Source organism: Rhinopithecus bieti, unplaced genomic scaffold (assembly GCF_001698545.2).
Source record: "Rhinopithecus bieti isolate Rb0 unplaced genomic scaffold, ASM169854v2 scaffold_18153, whole genome shotgun sequence".
Lineage (NCBI taxonomy): Eukaryota > Metazoa > Chordata > Mammalia > Primates > Cercopithecidae > Rhinopithecus > Rhinopithecus bieti.
Genome location: NW_016809139.1, coordinates 203,932 through 221,710, shown reverse-complemented (window position 1 = coordinate 221,710; position 17,779 = coordinate 203,932). Strand labels below are relative to the sequence as shown.

Genomic DNA, 17,779 nt, shown 5'->3' with positions numbered 1-17,779 from the left:
TTTCTTTTTTAAGGTGCCTCTCCCTGAACAATTTTGTTAAAGTCAAATGTTCCCCGGGGCAGCCACTGAGGCCCAGTCATCCTTGGGGAATTGAAAGCACTTGGAGAAACAGGCACCAGAATTGGGGTTGCAATGAGTCCATTCTAGAGTTTTCCTGGGAGAGGAGGGGATTGAGACATGGCCCCATGAGAGTGGGTGGCAGGAAGTGGGAATTTAGTGCCCGTGCCTGTGCCTCAGGTCCCCAGCCTTGACACACAGAGGCTCTCCCCAGCCTCCAGCAGGTACAGCACCGGAGAGAGCGCTCTGTCTGGGTCAAAGTCAAGCTCCCAGCACAAAAAATAGATAAATGGGAACACCGTCCTATTTTCTTGGTAGTCTATAGCAGTGTGTCCAGGCACACACTGACCCAGGCCTTGTTTCTAAGAAGAGGGCACTTTTTGTGGAGACCAAATTGTGTTGCCCTGAATCGTAGCTCAGGCATGATGGACCCAGAGCTGGGGGGTGTCCTGGGGGAGCCTCCCTGTCACTGCCTCTGCTGAGCTCTTTACCGCGCTCTGCAGCGAGCTCCAGGCCACAGCCTGGACACTTCCCATGCAGCTGATGGAAGCCCTGTCCCCCATGGGTTACCAGCCTGAACCCAAAGCCCAGCTCCGTCTCCTGGGTGTCAGGACCACGAGCCAAACACCAGGCTGCCCAGGAGGGTGGGCACTGGCCCACCCCCACCTCAGCCTTTGCTGCCCCCTCACACTTCTACATTGGTCTCCTTCCCCAGGCCAGACCCCAGGAGCCATTCTCTGCCCCCATACCCTCGACACCCAGTTGTGGCCTGTCCCCGGCAGCCCTGCCTCACCTGGCCCTGGGCATCTACCCAGCCCTGCTAGTCTCCAGCCTCCATTCTCCCCTCCCCTTATGCCAGTGTCCACACTTCCTGTGTCAGCCTGTCTACCCACATCCCCTGCCCACCAGGTCTCCACGACCAAGGCCAGACCTGTCCCAACCCCACTGTGGCACGGTGACCATCCTGCCTTGCCGTCTGTGTGCCGTGTTGGGCCTACCCGTCTATCTCAGCAGCATCTCCTGGTCCTCCCTGGCCTGGCCTGGCCACTGTGTCCTCGGCTGTGCACGGGAGGGGCTCTGTGGGCTTCCAAGCGTGGGAAGTCAGGACGCACCCCCTGCACTCCTCCTGCTTCCTCACTGCGTGAGGCCTGATGTGCTGCCAACACGTGTGTCCTCTCCTAGGATATCATCAACCTCACTGAGCAACAGCCCTGCCACCAGTAACCCCCAGTGACGCTGAGGCCTGGTGGTGCCTGCCGCCGTGCGGGTCCCTGATCGGCAAAGGAGGCTCCAAGATCAAGGAGATCAGGGAGGTAACAGGACCTTCCCAGCCTGGGCCGCTGCGGAGCCTCTAGGCAGGCTGCGGATGGTGGCCACGGGTCAGGCAGCCTTCCTGAGCCTCATCCCTGCGGTCTGTAAGCCCAGTGCTGGCCACGCAGACCCCACAGCTCCAAGTCCGAGAGAGGAACACAGGACCCATGAGCAAGTGCAAGTGTGCTGCAGGGACCCGGCCCCCCCCCACAGCCCCCCCACTGCTCACCTATGGATCCTGCCCACCAACTGCACACCTATGGGCCGTGCTGGGGACAGGGAGGAATTAGCTGGTCGTATGGCTCTGGGCAAGGGAGGCCCTGGGCACTGGGCGCTGTATCTGCTCCCTGTGAGGGGCCTCCATGGCACCTGGAGACAGCCCTGAGCCATCGGCCTGTCCCAATGGGCGGAGTTTGCAGGTGTGAACTTCACATTCACACGTTTGTCCCGTTTCAAGGAAAGCCTGAATCCTTTCCCTACGCAGCAGGGCAGCCGCCCCAATCTTCATTTCCTTTCCCAAGACCAGAGTCCACCTTTCTCTGTGACCTAAAACTCCACAGAGAGAGAATTCCATGTATTTGAAAGGAGTCATTTATCTCCCTGAAAACGCCTGTGGTTAGATGCCTCCTGTCTAGCCTTGGCCAGGTGTCACTTGCACCTGAGGGAAGGCACAGGGCCGGGTGGCAGGCTGTGGTGGCAGCAGCGGCACGGGGGTGGTGCTGGGATGGGGCGGGGAGGGGCATGTGACTGAGTGCCAGGCTGTGGTGGCAGGGGCGGTGCTGGGATGGGGCAGGGGAGGGGGTGCGTGGGCTGTATGCAGGTTTCTAAGGAAGTGTTCTCAAGCTGCCTTGGGTGCCGAGACCCGGGAGGTGCTGACACCCTGGTGCTCCCTTCCAACGTCACCTCTCTCCAGTCCACAGGTGCCCAGGTGCAGGTGGCCGGGGACATGCTGCCCAACTCCACGGAGCGGGCAGTGACCATCTCGGGGACCCCAGATGCCATCATCCAGTGTGTCAAGCAGATCTGTGTGGTCATGCTGGAGGTACCGTCTGCATGCCAGGACGAGCCCACGTCAGTGCTGTGTTTGGCCTCCTGGCACTGTAGGCAAAGGCTTGGAAGGCCCGGTTGCCCCGAGGACTCACACAGTTGGGGCTGTGGAGGGCTCCGGACCTGGGCTTCCAAGGCAGCCTGAGCGAGAGCTGTGTCGGTGTGGGTGCCATAGGGGTGCGGGGGCTGCCAGCTCAGGGTCCAGTGTCTTCATGGGGGCTTCTAGGGGAGAGCAAATGGAGAGGAGGGAGCCTCTCCTCTCCTCTTCAGAGTTGGATAAGAAGTTGTCATCCCACTGAGGGGTCTTCTGCACTGAGTTGGAGCTGCAGAAATGGTGCTCATTACACTGGAGCCAGGCCTTGGCCGGCAGCTGGGGGTGGGAGGGAGGCAAAGGCAGTAGGCTCCTCTGCTCATGCAGTTCTGCAGAAGGAGGCGTCGTTTTAAACCACTGTGGAGGAACAGAGGGCAGAACTCGGGAAAACATACGAAACCCATGCAGAAGTAGAGATGGGTGAACAACAGCATTAAAATGGAAAAGCAGAGAAGGACCGGCTCAGAGCAGACGCCTGTCTTGAAATTTTGGGGGGAGGAAAAAATCTCTGAAATATACTCAAAATTCATGAAGCTATCAACAGTTGCCAGTCTTTCCTGAAGCAAAAATGAAGAAGCATCACCCCAAATGGAAGGTTCTAGCAGCTCTGCGGGGTCAGCCTCCAGCCCCTCCTGCAGCCCAGGCTCACTCCTCTCTCATACTTGGCTTGGGGTTCAAACCCCGTGTTTGCCTCTTTAAAAAATGTTTGTGTAGTTGTTTCCCTGAAGTTTGATATTTTGTGAAGTCAAAAATATTTTTCAAAATATTCTTGTTCTGAAATATTCCCCACTCCCTGGTTAGGGTGACAGTGCCATGCTGGTCGGAGCTCTCTGTTCAACCCTCCAGTCTCGGGTCCTGGGGCCCTGCCGGCCGAGGCTTAGCAGCAGCCAGTGACATGAACAGTTCTAGGAGGGACATCCCTAATGGAGGGCCGAGGTCCAGCTCCTCAGCAACACGTGGGTCTCGTCAGTGCCACCCCGTGCCTTTGCAGCTGCGTCCCGGTGCAGTGCCAGCTGCAGCTCCACAGATGCAGGTGCCCCAGCTGTCCCAAGGCTGCCCACGCCCCCAGGGCCGTCATCCCAACCACCTTGTCTCCTTCCTGGGCAGGGAGGTTTGAGCAAGACAGGGAGCTCATAGCATACGTGGCCAGTGAAGATGGCCGGGCAGCTGCCCTCACTCCCGCTGACTGTGCAGCATCCCGAGGCCCAGGGGCCATCATCCCAGGGAGGAAGATTCGTCACACCTGGAAAGAGCTGGCTCCGCCCTCAGATGAAGAGTGACTGGAAAAATAAATCAAGGATGCCTTGAAGACCCTCCTGGTTGATTGCAGGACTTCTGGGCTTGGTAGTGGGCATGCCTCACCTCACACCCGGGAGATGACGGAGGAAAGGGCTGCCCAGGGTGCCATGAGTCTGGGTGGGGCCCGCCGAGAATACAGACATCGCCACAGATGGTGCCCTGCCCACCCAGGGCCCAGCACCCCTGCACCCAGTGCAGGGAGGCTGGTGCGGTCCCAGGGGAGGCCAGCAGGCCCTGTGCCCACACAAGAAGCAGGAATCACAGGTCAGGGTCAGCTGGGAGCTCCTGTGCCAGGGTAGGGGTTGAAGACCCATAGCACAGGGGCACCGGCCCGAAGCTGAGCATCTCCAGGAGTCAGGGAGGGTGGCGGCGGCTCCCTTCCACCTTAGTCAGTTCCTCCCACCCCAGACCCAGCCTGAGTCAGCCCAGACCCGCCCAGCATCCCCTTCCTCACAGTACTTGAGGCCACACCCTAGGACCCTGGCCCTGCGGATCCAGCCACCCACTCGCCATCATGGGGTTTTGAGTGTGAGTGGCGCTCCCTGAGTGCTGGGCTGGCCCTGAGTCTGCCAAGGCCCCAGAACTCCCAGCAGGACAGGCTGCCCTCTGCCAGGAACGGCTCATGGGCTCCAGCCCCCACCTCTCCCTGCTAGACCAAACCCAGTTGTGGTGCCCCCCAGACCCAGGACTTCTGCCTCCCTGACCTGGGCCTGGGGGACGGTCACACAGGGAACTGACCCAGGAGAAGCAGGGCAGGCTCAAAATGCCAGCGCTTGAGAATGTTAATCCTCTGTTTCCGACAGAATAACCAAGGGAAATTACGGCCAACCTCATCATAACTATGGGATTTTTCCTTTGGAGTCTGTAAGCGCTTTAAATATGCTTTTTCAAATAGTGAAGTGGGATGTTTCCAAGTCTCCTGTGGAGATCTCTGCTGACTGTCACCACAGGCCAAGCCAAGCGCTTTGGACATGGGTCCTGGTGGAGTCCTGCAGGGCTCAACTTTCTTCAGAGCACTCAAGAGAATTGCTCCAAGGGGCAGCTCCCTGTGAAGCCGTGCAGCCTGCAGGGCCCTGCGCATCCCAGGAGGGGCCCCCGCGGAGAGGCCAGCACCACAGGGGCCGTCTGGGTTGGCGGCCAGCCCTTGTCCAGCAGGGTCTCATGCGCAAGGGACCCACCCCACCTGGCCTCCCACAATGGGACTGACCAGCCACAGAGCCTCCCAGGGATGTTCGGGGCAGGTGGTACTCTGAGGAGGCCGGTGTGTGGCAAACTGCAGCCCAGGGCTCTGCAAAAAGGAGCCATCTGGAGGGACGGGCCGTAAGACAGCCACACAGAGGGTGTGGGGGCTGGAGGTCTTCACTCCCCTCCTCCAGCACTGCTGCAAAACTCAAAACTCAGGGAGGCGTGGGGATGGTGGAGCTGGTGCAGGGGGGTGAGTGGGGTGGGCCGGGGCGCGCCTCTCCAGTACCAGGCTGTGAAGCTGCTCTAACGCTCTCTCTCCCTCTCCTGTCCCTTTTCCTAGTCCCCACCGAAAGGTGCCACCATTCCCTACCGCCCAAAGCCCGCCTCCACCCCTGTCATTTTTGCAGGTGGTCAGGTAAGAGCCGATCCGCTCGCGGCCTCCACTGCCAACCTCAGCCTTTTACTGCAGCACCCGCCGCTGCCCGTTAGTGCACTCAGGTTTTCTCGCCTTCTCACGTGCACGTCTCCCACCCGTGCTGGAGGCAGAGCTCTTCCACCTACACCCAGCACCAGGCGGGCGCAGGGGGCCTTCAGAACGGCATCCCCCCACAGAGACGGCCCCAAGGGATCATGTTCTCCCTTCCTGACCCAGGCAGGAAGATTTGGCTCTGCCTAAATCCAGTTCTTGGAAACTGGGTGTTTTTAGGAAGCTTAGATAGCCAGCATGCAGGCGCTTTCTAGGTGACTTGACCGCTCACGTTGGAAACAGCATGGTGAGAACCAGGGTCTTGTTTCCCCTGACATCCGTGTTCCCAAACTCCCAGGATGTGCTCGTAGCAGGGACACGCGAGAGGGGGGAGCTCTGCACCGAGGAAGGACGCGTGGCCCGACCAGCGGGCGTCTGTGCCGCCGTGCCCAGACCTCCCTCCGCTGTGAGCAGGGGCCTCGTGGGCGCCCCACGCCCAGTCTGCAGAGCTGGCCCTTTGGTGTCAGCCTTCGAGCTTTGTGTTCTCCCACCAGGGATGGCAGCACCTCTGCAGGAGAGTGGCGGAGGGGAGCCCTGCCCCAGCCCCTCATCTGAGCTCAGACCCTGGCCAGGGCATGGGGAGCACCCGTCCACCCACGGCCACTCTGTGGCCAACAGACTGAAGGTGTCCGGCGGGGGTTGGCCTGGAAGAGCTCTGCGTCCAGTCGGCTGCCATGTATGTCTTTGTTCAAGGGAGAGTTGAGACAGATGTCCCCACGGGTGACCCTGGCAGGGCAGAACGGGCCTGAGGTTTGACTTTACCATCAAAAAGAAGAGAAGAGGCAAATGTTAGGACTTTTCCTGGTGCTTTTCTTTATGGTGTAAAGGAATCTTATCAGATCTCCCAGTTGTGGCCCACGTTTGAGGGAGAGACGGAGTGTGTCCATCCCTTCCCTCCAAGGGGTCCCATGTGCTCAGGGCAGGGCACGCCTTTCCCCCACGCTGGCCTCGTCTCCACAGCCTGGCACACACCCCTTCCTGCATTGCTGTGGTCAGGGAGCACCCACATGCACGTGCTGTCCTTACAGCAGCCCCAGGACACGGCACACCCCCATTTTATAACCAGGAAACTGGGCCTGGCTAGCCAGGGATTTGCCTCGTGTCACAGCCTTGTGGGCAATGGGACATGTCCTTACCTCGCTGACTTAGGGGGCTCAGGTCACAGGGCCACACGGAGTCACACAGCGGGAGAAGTCCCTGTGCAAAACTCCATTTCACTGCTTTCCCCACATTCATAGTTAGGTAACCGGGTTAGTAACCTGTGGACTCCACCGATGTTTAAATAAATCCATGATGATATCATGTGGTAAAAGGTAGGATTTTTTTAAAAAGGAAGGTGTATTTATACAAACACATGTGGAGTCACTTAAAGCCACTGGGGGTGAAGTCACAGCTCCAGGAGAGAGGGGGTGCAGCTGAGCCCTGCTCAGCCACTGGCCATGCACCCCTCACTCCTGTAAAGAGGGCAGTAGCCCACCCTCCCGACTGCAGCAGGTGAAGGGCCCTCTGCAGTGGATGCTGTCCCAAGGCTGATACTAAAATGTCAGCCCTTTGAGAGCTGGGCCGTGGGGCCCTGGTGACAGTCTGGTCTGGCCAGTGGTCAGCCTTAGTGGTGGAGGACAGAGTCACAGGGATTTACCTGCCCTGAGGTAACCCAGGGGAGCTGCCAAAATGCAAACCCAGAAGTGTGGGCATGAATAAGACCTGAGCCTGCAAGGCCACTGGCGTCTCCTTGACAACTCAGACCCACAGGGCCTAGATTAGGACACACACCCCAATATGGACCTGAGAGCTCACCTGGAGGCCCGTCCACTTCCTGAGAGCTCACCTGGAGGCCCGTCCACTTCCTGAGAGCGCTCACCTGGAGGCCGGCCACTTCCTGAGAGCTCACCTGGAGGCCCGTCCACTTCCTGAGAGCTCACCTGGAGGCCGTCCACTTCCTGAGAGCTCACCTGGAGGCCCATCCACTTCCTGAGAGCTCACCTGGAGGCCCATCCACTTCCTGAGAGCACTCACCTGGTGGGCTGTCCACTTTATTTCTGTCCAGTTGGAGAAATCAGGGACCTGGAAGATGCCCCACCACTGTGAGTGCTCTGGGGGTGCCCACGCAGCTCCCCTGTGGCCTCTGCACCCAGCAGCAGCTCCTGTCAGCCACCACCGCGTTTCTAGCACAACATGGTCATGAGTTCAGTCAGCAGAGCCTGCTAAGGGATGAGCAGATAGAAAACATAACACTAAGAAGATCAGTCAGAAAACTCGTGTGGCCCAGGATGCAGGATGCTTGAGCTCTTCCTGTTCAGCTCAGACAGTCGGGGCTGACCTGGGACCCTGTGCCCTGAGGGGGCAGCTCCCAGCATGAGTTCCATGGCCCCTCACCTTCAGTGACATGTGGGAACATGCCCCTGGCAGCACAGGCCCCTCACCTTCGGTGACACGTGGGAACGTGCCCCTGGCAGCACCTTTACAAAACCCTCGCAGTTGGTCCTCAAGACACTTTGTCCAGGACAGTGAGGCCCTTGGTTCCTGCTCTACCTGATAAGATTCTTTTACTTCCTCAGCCGATGCAGCACTGTGGCCTTACAGCCCTGGGGCTTGTTTCAGAGCTGGGCTGCAGGCCGGGTCCCTGTCTGGAGGTCGATTGGCCTTTAACTCGCGGGATTGGGTTGTTTATGATGAAAACTCTTGGCAGATACAAAACCCATGGGAGGGTTTGGGCTGCACAGAGGTGACACGCATCCTTCCCTGAGGCGTCCCTCTCAGGTGCACAGGGGCCCCACATGTGGCCACCGCAGACACTGACACCACAGGTCCTCATGGGAAGTGGTGTGGGGCCTGCACAGTCAGGGGCGTCCCTCAGGTGCACAGGGGCCCCACATGTGGTCACCGCGGACACTGACACCACAGGTCCTCAGGCGAAGTGGCGTGGGGCCCACACAGCCAGGAGCTGGTAGCTGCTCCCTCCACCCCCAGGCCACCACCAGGACTGGTGCAGTCCCGTCCACGTCCCGAGTCCTGACAGCTGTCCGTGGTCTTCACTCTCCCTTGATTCTGTGTGATCCATTTGTTGTCTGGCCATGAGTTTCTGAATCACCTGAAAGCGTCTCCACTGATGGGACCTGTGGGGCAAGTGGGGCCTCGCTCACCTGCCCGGATTTCAGAGTCAGGGTGGGTGGGAAGAGGCTGCAGGTCGGAGTCACTGTTTTGAAGGCAGGGGAAATGCTGAACCCAAAATGAGGCCTCAGGAACCCCACACGACAGCTTTGGAGGGCGCATTGCCGCCCCACATCAGGAGGACCACCCCCTCCCCGCCGCCCCCACGTCAGGAGGGCCACCCCCTCCCTGTCTTCAGGGCGGTCATGAAAGGCAGCAAGCCGTGACTGACGTAGACCCGCTTCCTACGTAGACTGGCTTTTGGTGAATTGTTTTTGGTCACCTTTTAGAGCTTTTCTTTTGTTGTTTGAATTTCTTGGGGCTAATATTTCCCAAAAGTATTTACTCAGTTGGCTGATTACATTTTCAAAACCTTAATAATTAGTGGACCTCTTACTGGGAGGTCAAACAGATAACTCTTTGATTCTCTTGCTTTAAGAAACTTGGAGTCGGAAGCATCAAAGCTGAACTGTTTCCCTCCCGCCCCCTGACCTGGCCAGCTCAGCTCTGCCCGCCCAGAGCAAGTGGGCGCGGTTCCCCTGGTTTCCCCTCCCCCTCGCTGACCTGGCCAGCTCAGCTCTGCCTGCCTGCCCAGAGGAAGTGGGTGCGGCTCCCCTGGGGCTCCTGGTGCCCTGGGAGGGTTGGCCCTTTGTCCTAGGATGGGGACAGGTGGAGAGGCACACGAGGGGAAGCTTCTACCGGAGTGTTCTTGTCATGCTGGAGGGTGGCGGCGGGTGCTGAGCCGCGGTGCAGCCGGGCCGCAGTCTGACAGGGTCTCTCTCTCTCCTTCTCTCTAGGCCTACACAATCCAGGGACAGTATGCCATCCCTCACCCGGATGTGAGTTCACTTTGTCTTCCTCTCACCTTTCTCTTCTCATGGTTGTTTACCTACCTGCATGCTGCTGTTAATTGCTACTAACATTAATATTACACAATAATATTAATCCACTTCTCAGCGTTCCTGACCTGTGTTGTATCCATATGACCTCAAATAACCTTTTAACCTCTTAGCACTAATTCTGCTTGTGTTGAGGACTTGGCCTGATGTCAAATTGTCTCGATTCTGCCGCAGTCCTGGGTTTTCCTCCCTCCCATGGGGCCTGGGAGGGAACTGAGACGGGCTCTGTCCCCGTGCAGGGCGGCGAGGATGCGCTCACCGCCACAGGCAGGTGTCAGTGGCACTTTCTGTGCCTCTAAGAAGTTGGGCAACATTATCAAACAGGCCACAGAGATACCTTGGGAAGGACATTTGAGGGCCTGGTGAAATTAACTCTCCCCTTTCAGAGTCCACATGGAAATGTAGGGTCCATCTACACACAGAGATCCGGGCTGTAGAAAGCCAGTGGAACAGGCCTTTGTCTTCATTCCAGAGTCAGGGGGATGCCAGGCGGGCATCAGCATCCTTGGCCCGGGCCATGCAGAGCTGGGTACCATGCGTCTCCATGACTGGTGGCTCCGACACCTCTCTCCTGCTCCTGCTGGGTCTAGGTGTCATTCCAGTGATGGAGGAAGAAGATACCCTCAGATAAACTGTTGGAGGGGAACCCTGGGCTGCTCTGGGCTGTGCAGCTCTGAGCCCTTAGGGGCCAAGAGATAAAAGGTGCAAACTGCGAGCAAAGGGCCTCTCTGGAGGCAGCCTTAGGGCCCCCAGGGGGTGAGGGCTGCACTGGTTGGCGCTGGGGAGAGGAGAGGCGAGAGCAGGAGAGAACGAGAGATGGCCCAACTGGAAGGGCTTCGTGTGTCCGCAGATGGGGCAGACCTGGAGTTGGTTCTGAGGAGGTTTCTCTTCTCTAAACCATTTTGAACGGTTGCCCAGCTCAGCAGCTGCTCCTCGTAACACATTTCCCGGCCGTTCGCTGTTCCCTGTGAACTGCGAGAGGCACCTCTGAGCTGGATGGGAGGCGGCCACCCGGTGAGCGGGCTGCTCAGGAGCCTTCAAACCCTGATGCTTTTGAGTTGGGGGCAGGGACGTCCATCTGAGTGAGATGAGAAGGCAGGTCAGGAGTGTTTTTAAGAGTTAACGATCATTAAATAAGTCTGCTATAGAGTTGCAATTTACTATCATTGCAGGAAAATTTGTATTGAGTGGAGAATAGATAACAATAGTTACTCCGTTGAAGACAACACATGAATCAAATGGTAGAGAAACCTGATCAAGAAAAGCCTTTCGCCACCTGCCCCAGAGGCCATTTTTAGTGGTTCCTGGCTTCAGACTTTTGGTAATGCTGCTGTAGCTACATCAAGGACATCTCATCCTGGGGTCAGCTGTAGACACCAGTGCCTGTCCCCACCAGGAAGCCGGGCTGTGGCCACCACACACCGGAAGGCACTGTTGGGGCCGCTCAGCAGCAGTGTTGGGCAGAAGCAGAGGTGTGTGTGCGTGTGTGTGGCAGGGGCACGGGGGGCAGGTGTGATGTCTCCCAACGGAAAGCCTGTGTGAAGGAAGATGAAGATGGAAGCCAGGGGAGTCAGAGCCGACTTTCTGGGATGGCCCAGTTCCATTTCAGACTCAGGACAGGTGGTCATGCACATCTAGAGATACACGTGTGCAGAGGCAGGTTCCAGACGGGGCGGGGGGCTGCTTGACTTTGCAAAGCTCTGGAACCCAAAGGAAAGGCAATGTGTGGCACCCATGGTAAAGGGAAGGTTAGTCAGTGGGGTCAGGGTTTGTCTTTACCCCAGACAGTAGCTGTGAAGTTGGATGATCAGACCTGCAGGGACCCTCTGGTGACACCTTATGGGTTTCCTGTGGCCACAGAGCCAAACGTTCTCACTGCGGCCTTTGGCTGAGCACCCGTCTGAGCCAGAATGCTTATGGTCTGAAATTCTCAGAGGCTGTGGCTGTGTGCACACAGTGGGACCGCAGGACCCTGATGTGTGGTTATTGGCGTTTACATCGATCAGTGACTTTGTTCTTTCTCATGTGACTGTCTCAGTGTCTCTTATAAATGGGTAGTTGTGCAGATTGTTTCAAATTAGTTTAAACTAATGTATAACTAACTGTTAAGTGAACTGCCTCAGTGCATATGGTAATGATTTGAGATACCTGGTGCTATAGTTTAAATGTGTCTATTCTTTCACAATTTCTGTGTTGGAACCTAATCACCAAGGTGATGGTATTAGAGGGTGGGGGGTCCCAAGGCTGGGGAGTGATTGGATCATGAGAGCTCCACCCTCGTGAACAGCATTGGTCCCTATAACAGAGGCTTCAGATAACAGAGGCTTCAGATAACAGAGGCTTCAGAGAGTGGCCTCCCCTCCATCCCTCCTGCCATGTGAGGACAAGAGCGTTCAGGCACCATACTGAAAGCAGAGACTGGGCCCTTCCCATACACCCAACCAGCCAGCACTTTGATCTCCAGTTTCCAGCCCCCGTAACTGTGAGACACATTTATGCTGTTTCTGAATTGCCCAGTCTAAGGCATTTTGTCATAGCAGCAGGAGTGGACTAAAGCGCTTGGTTCTTTCCTGTGAAATAGCTCTCTGTGGAAGACATTCTGTTTCTACATCTGTGTCGTGAGATTTGCAGAGCAGCTGTTATTAATAGAAGACTGGAAGCTTCCATAGTGCTTTTGTTGTAGGCACGTAAAATGGAAGACTTGGACCATCACTTAATAATTCATTAAACACAAAAATAAAATGATTATTTAGTGACATATGTAACAACAGTCAGGAAGCAATTTTTATCTGAGCTTGGTATTTAGTAGAAATCTTTAAAGCTTCAATTTCTTATAATATCAATATAATTATAGAATATATTGTTTTAATTTATAATATAATTGAATACAAAGTTTATTTATACCACAGTGGCGGCTTGTGGACAGATACTAGAGTCATTTTTTAGCAATGTGATATTTGACCTGGATGTGTGGGCCCGTGAATAAGAAACATTGAGCGTAAGTTAATACATTCCTTAGGTTTGAGTCTTTCTTTATGTAAAACTAAAATATGCATGTGTTTTCTGTGCCCAATTAAAAAAGTGTTTTTAGCTTGTTTTTATTTAAGAATCATTGGGGCTAGGCATGGTGGCTTAGGCTGGGTGTGGTGGCTCAAGACTGTAATCCCAGCCCTTTGGGAGGCTGAGGCAGGTGGATCACTTGAGCTCAGGAGTTTGAGACAAGCCTGGCCAACATGGCAAGACCCCGTCTCTAACAAAACTACAAAAAAATTTAGCTGAATGTGGTGGCACACGCTTGTAGTTCCAGCTACTCGGGAGACTGAGGTGAGAGGATTGCTTGAGCCCGGGAGGTGGAGGTTGCAGTGAGCCAAGATCATCCCACTGCACTCCAGCCTGGGCCAGAGAGTGAGACCCCATTTCAAAAACAAAAAGGAGTAATTGGCACTGATCTGCCTTTGCCCACTTTTCTCCAGCTCCTCGCATGCCACGTACATCGTTTTACCCACATGCTCCTCGAGGCTCATTGTGCTCTGGATGTGCAGGTGTTTTGAAGAGGCTCAAAGCCACTCTACAGGGGGAAGGACTTTGGAGGACTGCAGTCAGGCTCTCCAGTGTGGCCACTCGTCAGCCCTGGAGAATATTCATATGACTCTGTGTGTCCTGCCTGGGTCAGGCCAAGTGCAGTTTCAGAAACGAGAAAGAGAAACAGCACCTGAGACCTGGCACCTGAGAGCAGAGCCCAGAGCGCCCACACCTGGACAGACCGCTTGACTCTCACCCAGCACATCTGCACCTTTAATTATAGCAGGGAAGTTACACCAGGAAGGAACTGTTTTTTCTGGAAGAAATGAGTGAACTTCAAAAATACCCTCATAGGCCAGGTACAGTAGCTGTCTCCTGTGATCCCAGCACTTTGAGAGGCCAAGATGGGAGGATTGCTTGAGCCCAGGAGTTCGAGACCAGCTTGGACAAAAGAGCAAGACCCCATCTCTACAAAAAAATACAAAAATTAGCTGGTTGTGGTGGCACGCACCTGTAGGCCCAGCTACTCAGGAGGCTGAGGTGGGGCGGTTACCTGAGCCCCAGAGGTCGAGACTGTAGTGAGCAGATATTGCTCCACCACGCTCCAGCCTGGGTGACAGAGCAAGACCTTATCTCAAAAAAGAAAAAATACCCTCATATATACGAATCTTTACTTCCAGTCTTCCAGGTCTCCTTATCACTCCCTTACTTAACGTCCCCATCATTTAAAGGGGATGTTGAAAACAAGCAAAAATAAAAACATGTTAAAGTTGATGAAGAATTTGCCATGTAGGCTATTTTAGATGAGCCCTGCACCAACCCTGTGAAGCAGATCTCGGGACTGTGGGGCCAGTTCAGCACACAAGCAAGTGGAAGCTCTGAGAGGTGCTTTGGCCAGAGCTAAGGAGCCAGGAATGGGGCGGGGGGGGTGGGGGGGTGCTTGGCACAGCCGCCCAGGCAGCTGGAATGAGCAACAGATGTGCAGCAATGCTGGGAATCAAGTGGACACCAGTATCTGCTAAGAAGCTGGTTCTTCAGTGAAAGAGTCGTGGGGAAATTGTAGAAACATGTCGTCGTAAGAGGAACCCAGGGATAGGAGGCATGGCCAGATCTGTTGCTGGGTGCAGCCCTTCATCCCAGCTGTGTAATCCCCGGGACCCTGTTGGTGCCATGCATTTCCCCTGGACACATGAAGAGCATATGTGGGCTCGTGACAATCTCGTGTACCTGCAGAGATTTGGACAGATTGTTGCAGAGTGCTTTCTCCTCCCACTTGTTCTGTGTCTCCCTCTAGAACCCTGTGGGGAGGTGGGTGAGGGGCCCCCTCACTGTAGAGAGAGAGTAGTCAGTGCCGCGTGCCCTGGGCACCTGCTGAGAGGTCCAGTCTGTCTCGCTCTGAAGCCTGGCACCTTCCTAGCACCTTCCTAGACCCTGCGGCTGCAAGTGGTGCAGAGACTTGCCCATGGCCCCACCTGCTGTCAGAGCTGTGCTATTGCAGCCACTCCTCTCACGAAACAAGAGGCCCAGGCAACCCTCACTGTTGGCTGGAGTTCCATCTTTCCTTTCTTGGAACACCCCATCCTCTGCAGGGCCCCAGTGACACGGCTCTCACACACCGTTCCTCCCAGCTTACCCTTCTCAGAAGGGCAAGGGCTTGCATTTTTACAGGACCCTCGGGCAACTCACTGGCCCGTGGAGGTCTGAGAAACACTGGTCAGGAGGCCTGAGAAGGAAGAACATGCATCCAGTTGGAAGCCCAGAGGAGACATGGAATGGAGAGAGAAAATTCCAAGAGACAGACAGAAAACCTTCCAAAATTGGAAACCATCCTCATATTCAGAAACCCCAACAATTCCCAAAAAGAATAAACAAAGAGAAATCCATCTTCGAAATATCGAAGCCAGACTATATAACACCAAAGACCAAAATCAAATCTTAAAAGTAATCAGAAAATATGACAGAGGAACAACAGTGAGAAATTTGGTGACTTCTCCTCAGTAACTTTAGAAGCCAGCAGATGTTGGTATAATCAAAGAAAATAGTTGTCAGCATAAAATTCCATCTTAAGGGAGGATCTTCCAAGGACCTACATGTAGCCATTTGTAGACAAACTGATCTGACCAGCAGGCCCCAGCACATGATCTTCTGATGGATGCCCTGTGGGAAGAAGGAAAACTGTCCCAGAAGGAAGGCTGGAAATGCAAAGAAAAGTGTGCACATTTGGTAAACATACATCATCTGTGGACTCACTGATGCCTTTGCCTGATTCACAGGATTGATACAACAGTCGAGTGGGTAGAAACAGCACACATAAGATCAGGTGTGCGCGAGGAGATACGAACACCCGGAACAGTCAAGTGGATACAAACAGTACATGTAAGATCAGTTGTGCGCGAGGAGTTGTGAACATCCGCAGGTCTCTGTCTCATTCCACTGCAGGGTGAAGACACCGAGTGTAGACTCTCAACGCACATGTTAAAATTTCAATGACCACTAACAACAAAGGAGTCTGATATGTAACCTCTGTGACAGGACAGGGGAAACAAGTGAGGGGGAAATTATTAATCCAAAAGAAGAAAAGGAGTGAAATCAAAAAGAAACCCTGGAAAAGCAGGACAATTAGAAAACAAGTGCCAAAAATTAGTCTAAACATGTAGATGATTGTGATCAAAGTAAAATTATGAAATTCTAGTTAAGAAGCAAAGGCTGCCAGACTGTATTTTTAAGCTGAACAAATAGGCAAATCAACAAGCAAAAATAATTTTGTTGTTTTTTTCTCTTTCAAGAGACACACTTAAAGCGTAAGGACCCAGAAAAAATGAAAGAATTGAAAAAGGCTGAGGAATATGCAACAAAATTAACTGGTGTACCAATATTAACATCAGCAGGGGAAAAAACAAGACTTTAAGAGAAAAACTGTAATCATTACATGTTGATAGAAATCAAGTCAGCTCACAAGAAGATAATAATTCAAAATTTATGTGTGCCTAAAACATAGCTTTAAAATATATAAAGAAAATAATTGACAAAACATAGAGAATTTGACAGACATTGTAGCAAAAACTTGGCACACCTCTCTTTCCATGAGCGATAGGTCAAGTAGACAAGTGTGAAGAAGGCATCAGCAGAACTATCCATGGTCTTGACGTAATTGACGTACCTTGAACACTACACCCCCACAGCTGTAGAATTCATGGAGACATTTACAAAACCTGATCATGTACCAGACCATAAAGCACATCTCATCATCTTTCAAAAATTGGAATTGTATCACCCACACTGTCTTAGCACAAAGCAATTACAGTCATGCACCACATGACGGTTCAGCCAGCATCAGACCACATAGACGATGGTGACCCCATGAGAGTATAGTGGAGCTGAGAAATTACTGTTGCCTGGAGACCTTGCAGCTGACCTGAGATTGCAGCACGTTACCCCCATGTGTGCTGCTAGTGCAAACCCACTGCGCTGCCAGCCGTCTGGCCGTCTAGCACCCGCTGTTAAGCACAGCTCATCATTCTTCATAACGCTGATAAACAGCTGCTTTACTGGTTTGTGTATTACTATGCTTTTTATCATTATTTTAGTGTATTCCTTCTAATTATCTAAAAAAAATTAGCTGTAAAACAGCCTCAGGCAGGTCCTGCAGGAGGTGTCCAGAAGGAGGCACTGTGATCATCAGAGATGACTATGTCAGACTGTGTGGTTTTGGTGCAGTGGGAGACAAGTAGACTGGATGAGACCTGAGAGTCCAGGATCCCTCACACAGGAAGGAAGCCATCCACGATACTTGGACGGAACAAAGCTGCCCACGAGAGAGAGGGCAGATGGCCCACATAGTGCCAGGACGGTGGGTCAACCATGTGGGGAAATTGATCTTTACTTCCTGCCATAAACAAAAATCATTTCCCATGTGTCAAGAACTCCAACACAAGACAGAAAAAATGAGCAGTTTTAGGAGAAAATATAGAAAAATGTCCTATTCTCAGGTCAAGGGAGGATTTCTTAAAATGTAAGCACAGACCATAAAGGAAAATAACCGGTGAGTTCAACTATATTAAATGTTAGAATACTGTTTCTTATAAGACACCATGGGAGAGAGGGGAGAAGATCTGTGCAGCAGGAATGACAGACAGGCTGGCACCTGAAATGCTGGGTGCTCTTGGGAAGTCAACAAAAATCAAGCAATAAGAAAAATGGACGAATGACAGAAATAGGCATTTTGCTGCAAATGAAATAGAATGCAGGTTAGAACCACCGTGGCTGGGACCTGTTTCTTGGCCTGAGTGATAGTTGCATGGGTGCATTCGTTTTGTGTTAATTCATTGAGTTGCATCTTAACAAATGGTTGCAATTTTAGTAGTTGTCTGTGGGTTACATTCTGAGACAATGTGAAGTAGAAAAGACAGTTTACAGAGAAACATCAGTAACGGGATATTTCCCCTGCCCACCCTCCTGCCCTCCTCTCCCTCCCTCTCCCCCTCCTCCTTCCCTTCCTCTCCCTCCCTCCCCTCCTGCCTTCCTCTCCCTCCCTCCCCTCCTGTTCCCCTCCCTCTCCCCTTACTTCCTCCCCCTGCCCTCCTCTCCCTCCCCTCTTCTCCCTCCCTCCCCTCCTCTCCCTCCCTCCCTCTCCCCCTACTTCCTCCCCTCCTGCCCTCCTCTCCCTGCCTCCCTTCCTGTCGCCTGCCTACC

The 17,779-nt window shown here is 53.9% G+C and overlaps 1 protein-coding gene across 1 annotated transcript in view; it reads left to right on the top strand.

Moving 5' to 3' along the window:
- The first annotated feature begins 1,380 nt into the window (after positions 1 to 1,380).
- The window catches only part of PCBP3 (poly(rC) binding protein 3), a 31,755-nt gene continuing 15,356 nt past the window's right edge, over positions 1,381 to 17,779 (top strand). The window contains exons 1-3 of the mRNA XM_017888655.1: positions 1,381 to 2,410; positions 5,331 to 5,474; positions 9,464 to 9,505. Coding sequence (XP_017744144.1) covers positions 2,153 to 2,410; positions 5,331 to 5,474; positions 9,464 to 9,505 — 444 coding nt within the window. The 5' untranslated portion in view covers positions 1,381 to 2,152. The remainder of the gene's footprint in view (positions 2,411 to 5,330; positions 5,475 to 9,463; positions 9,506 to 17,779) is intronic.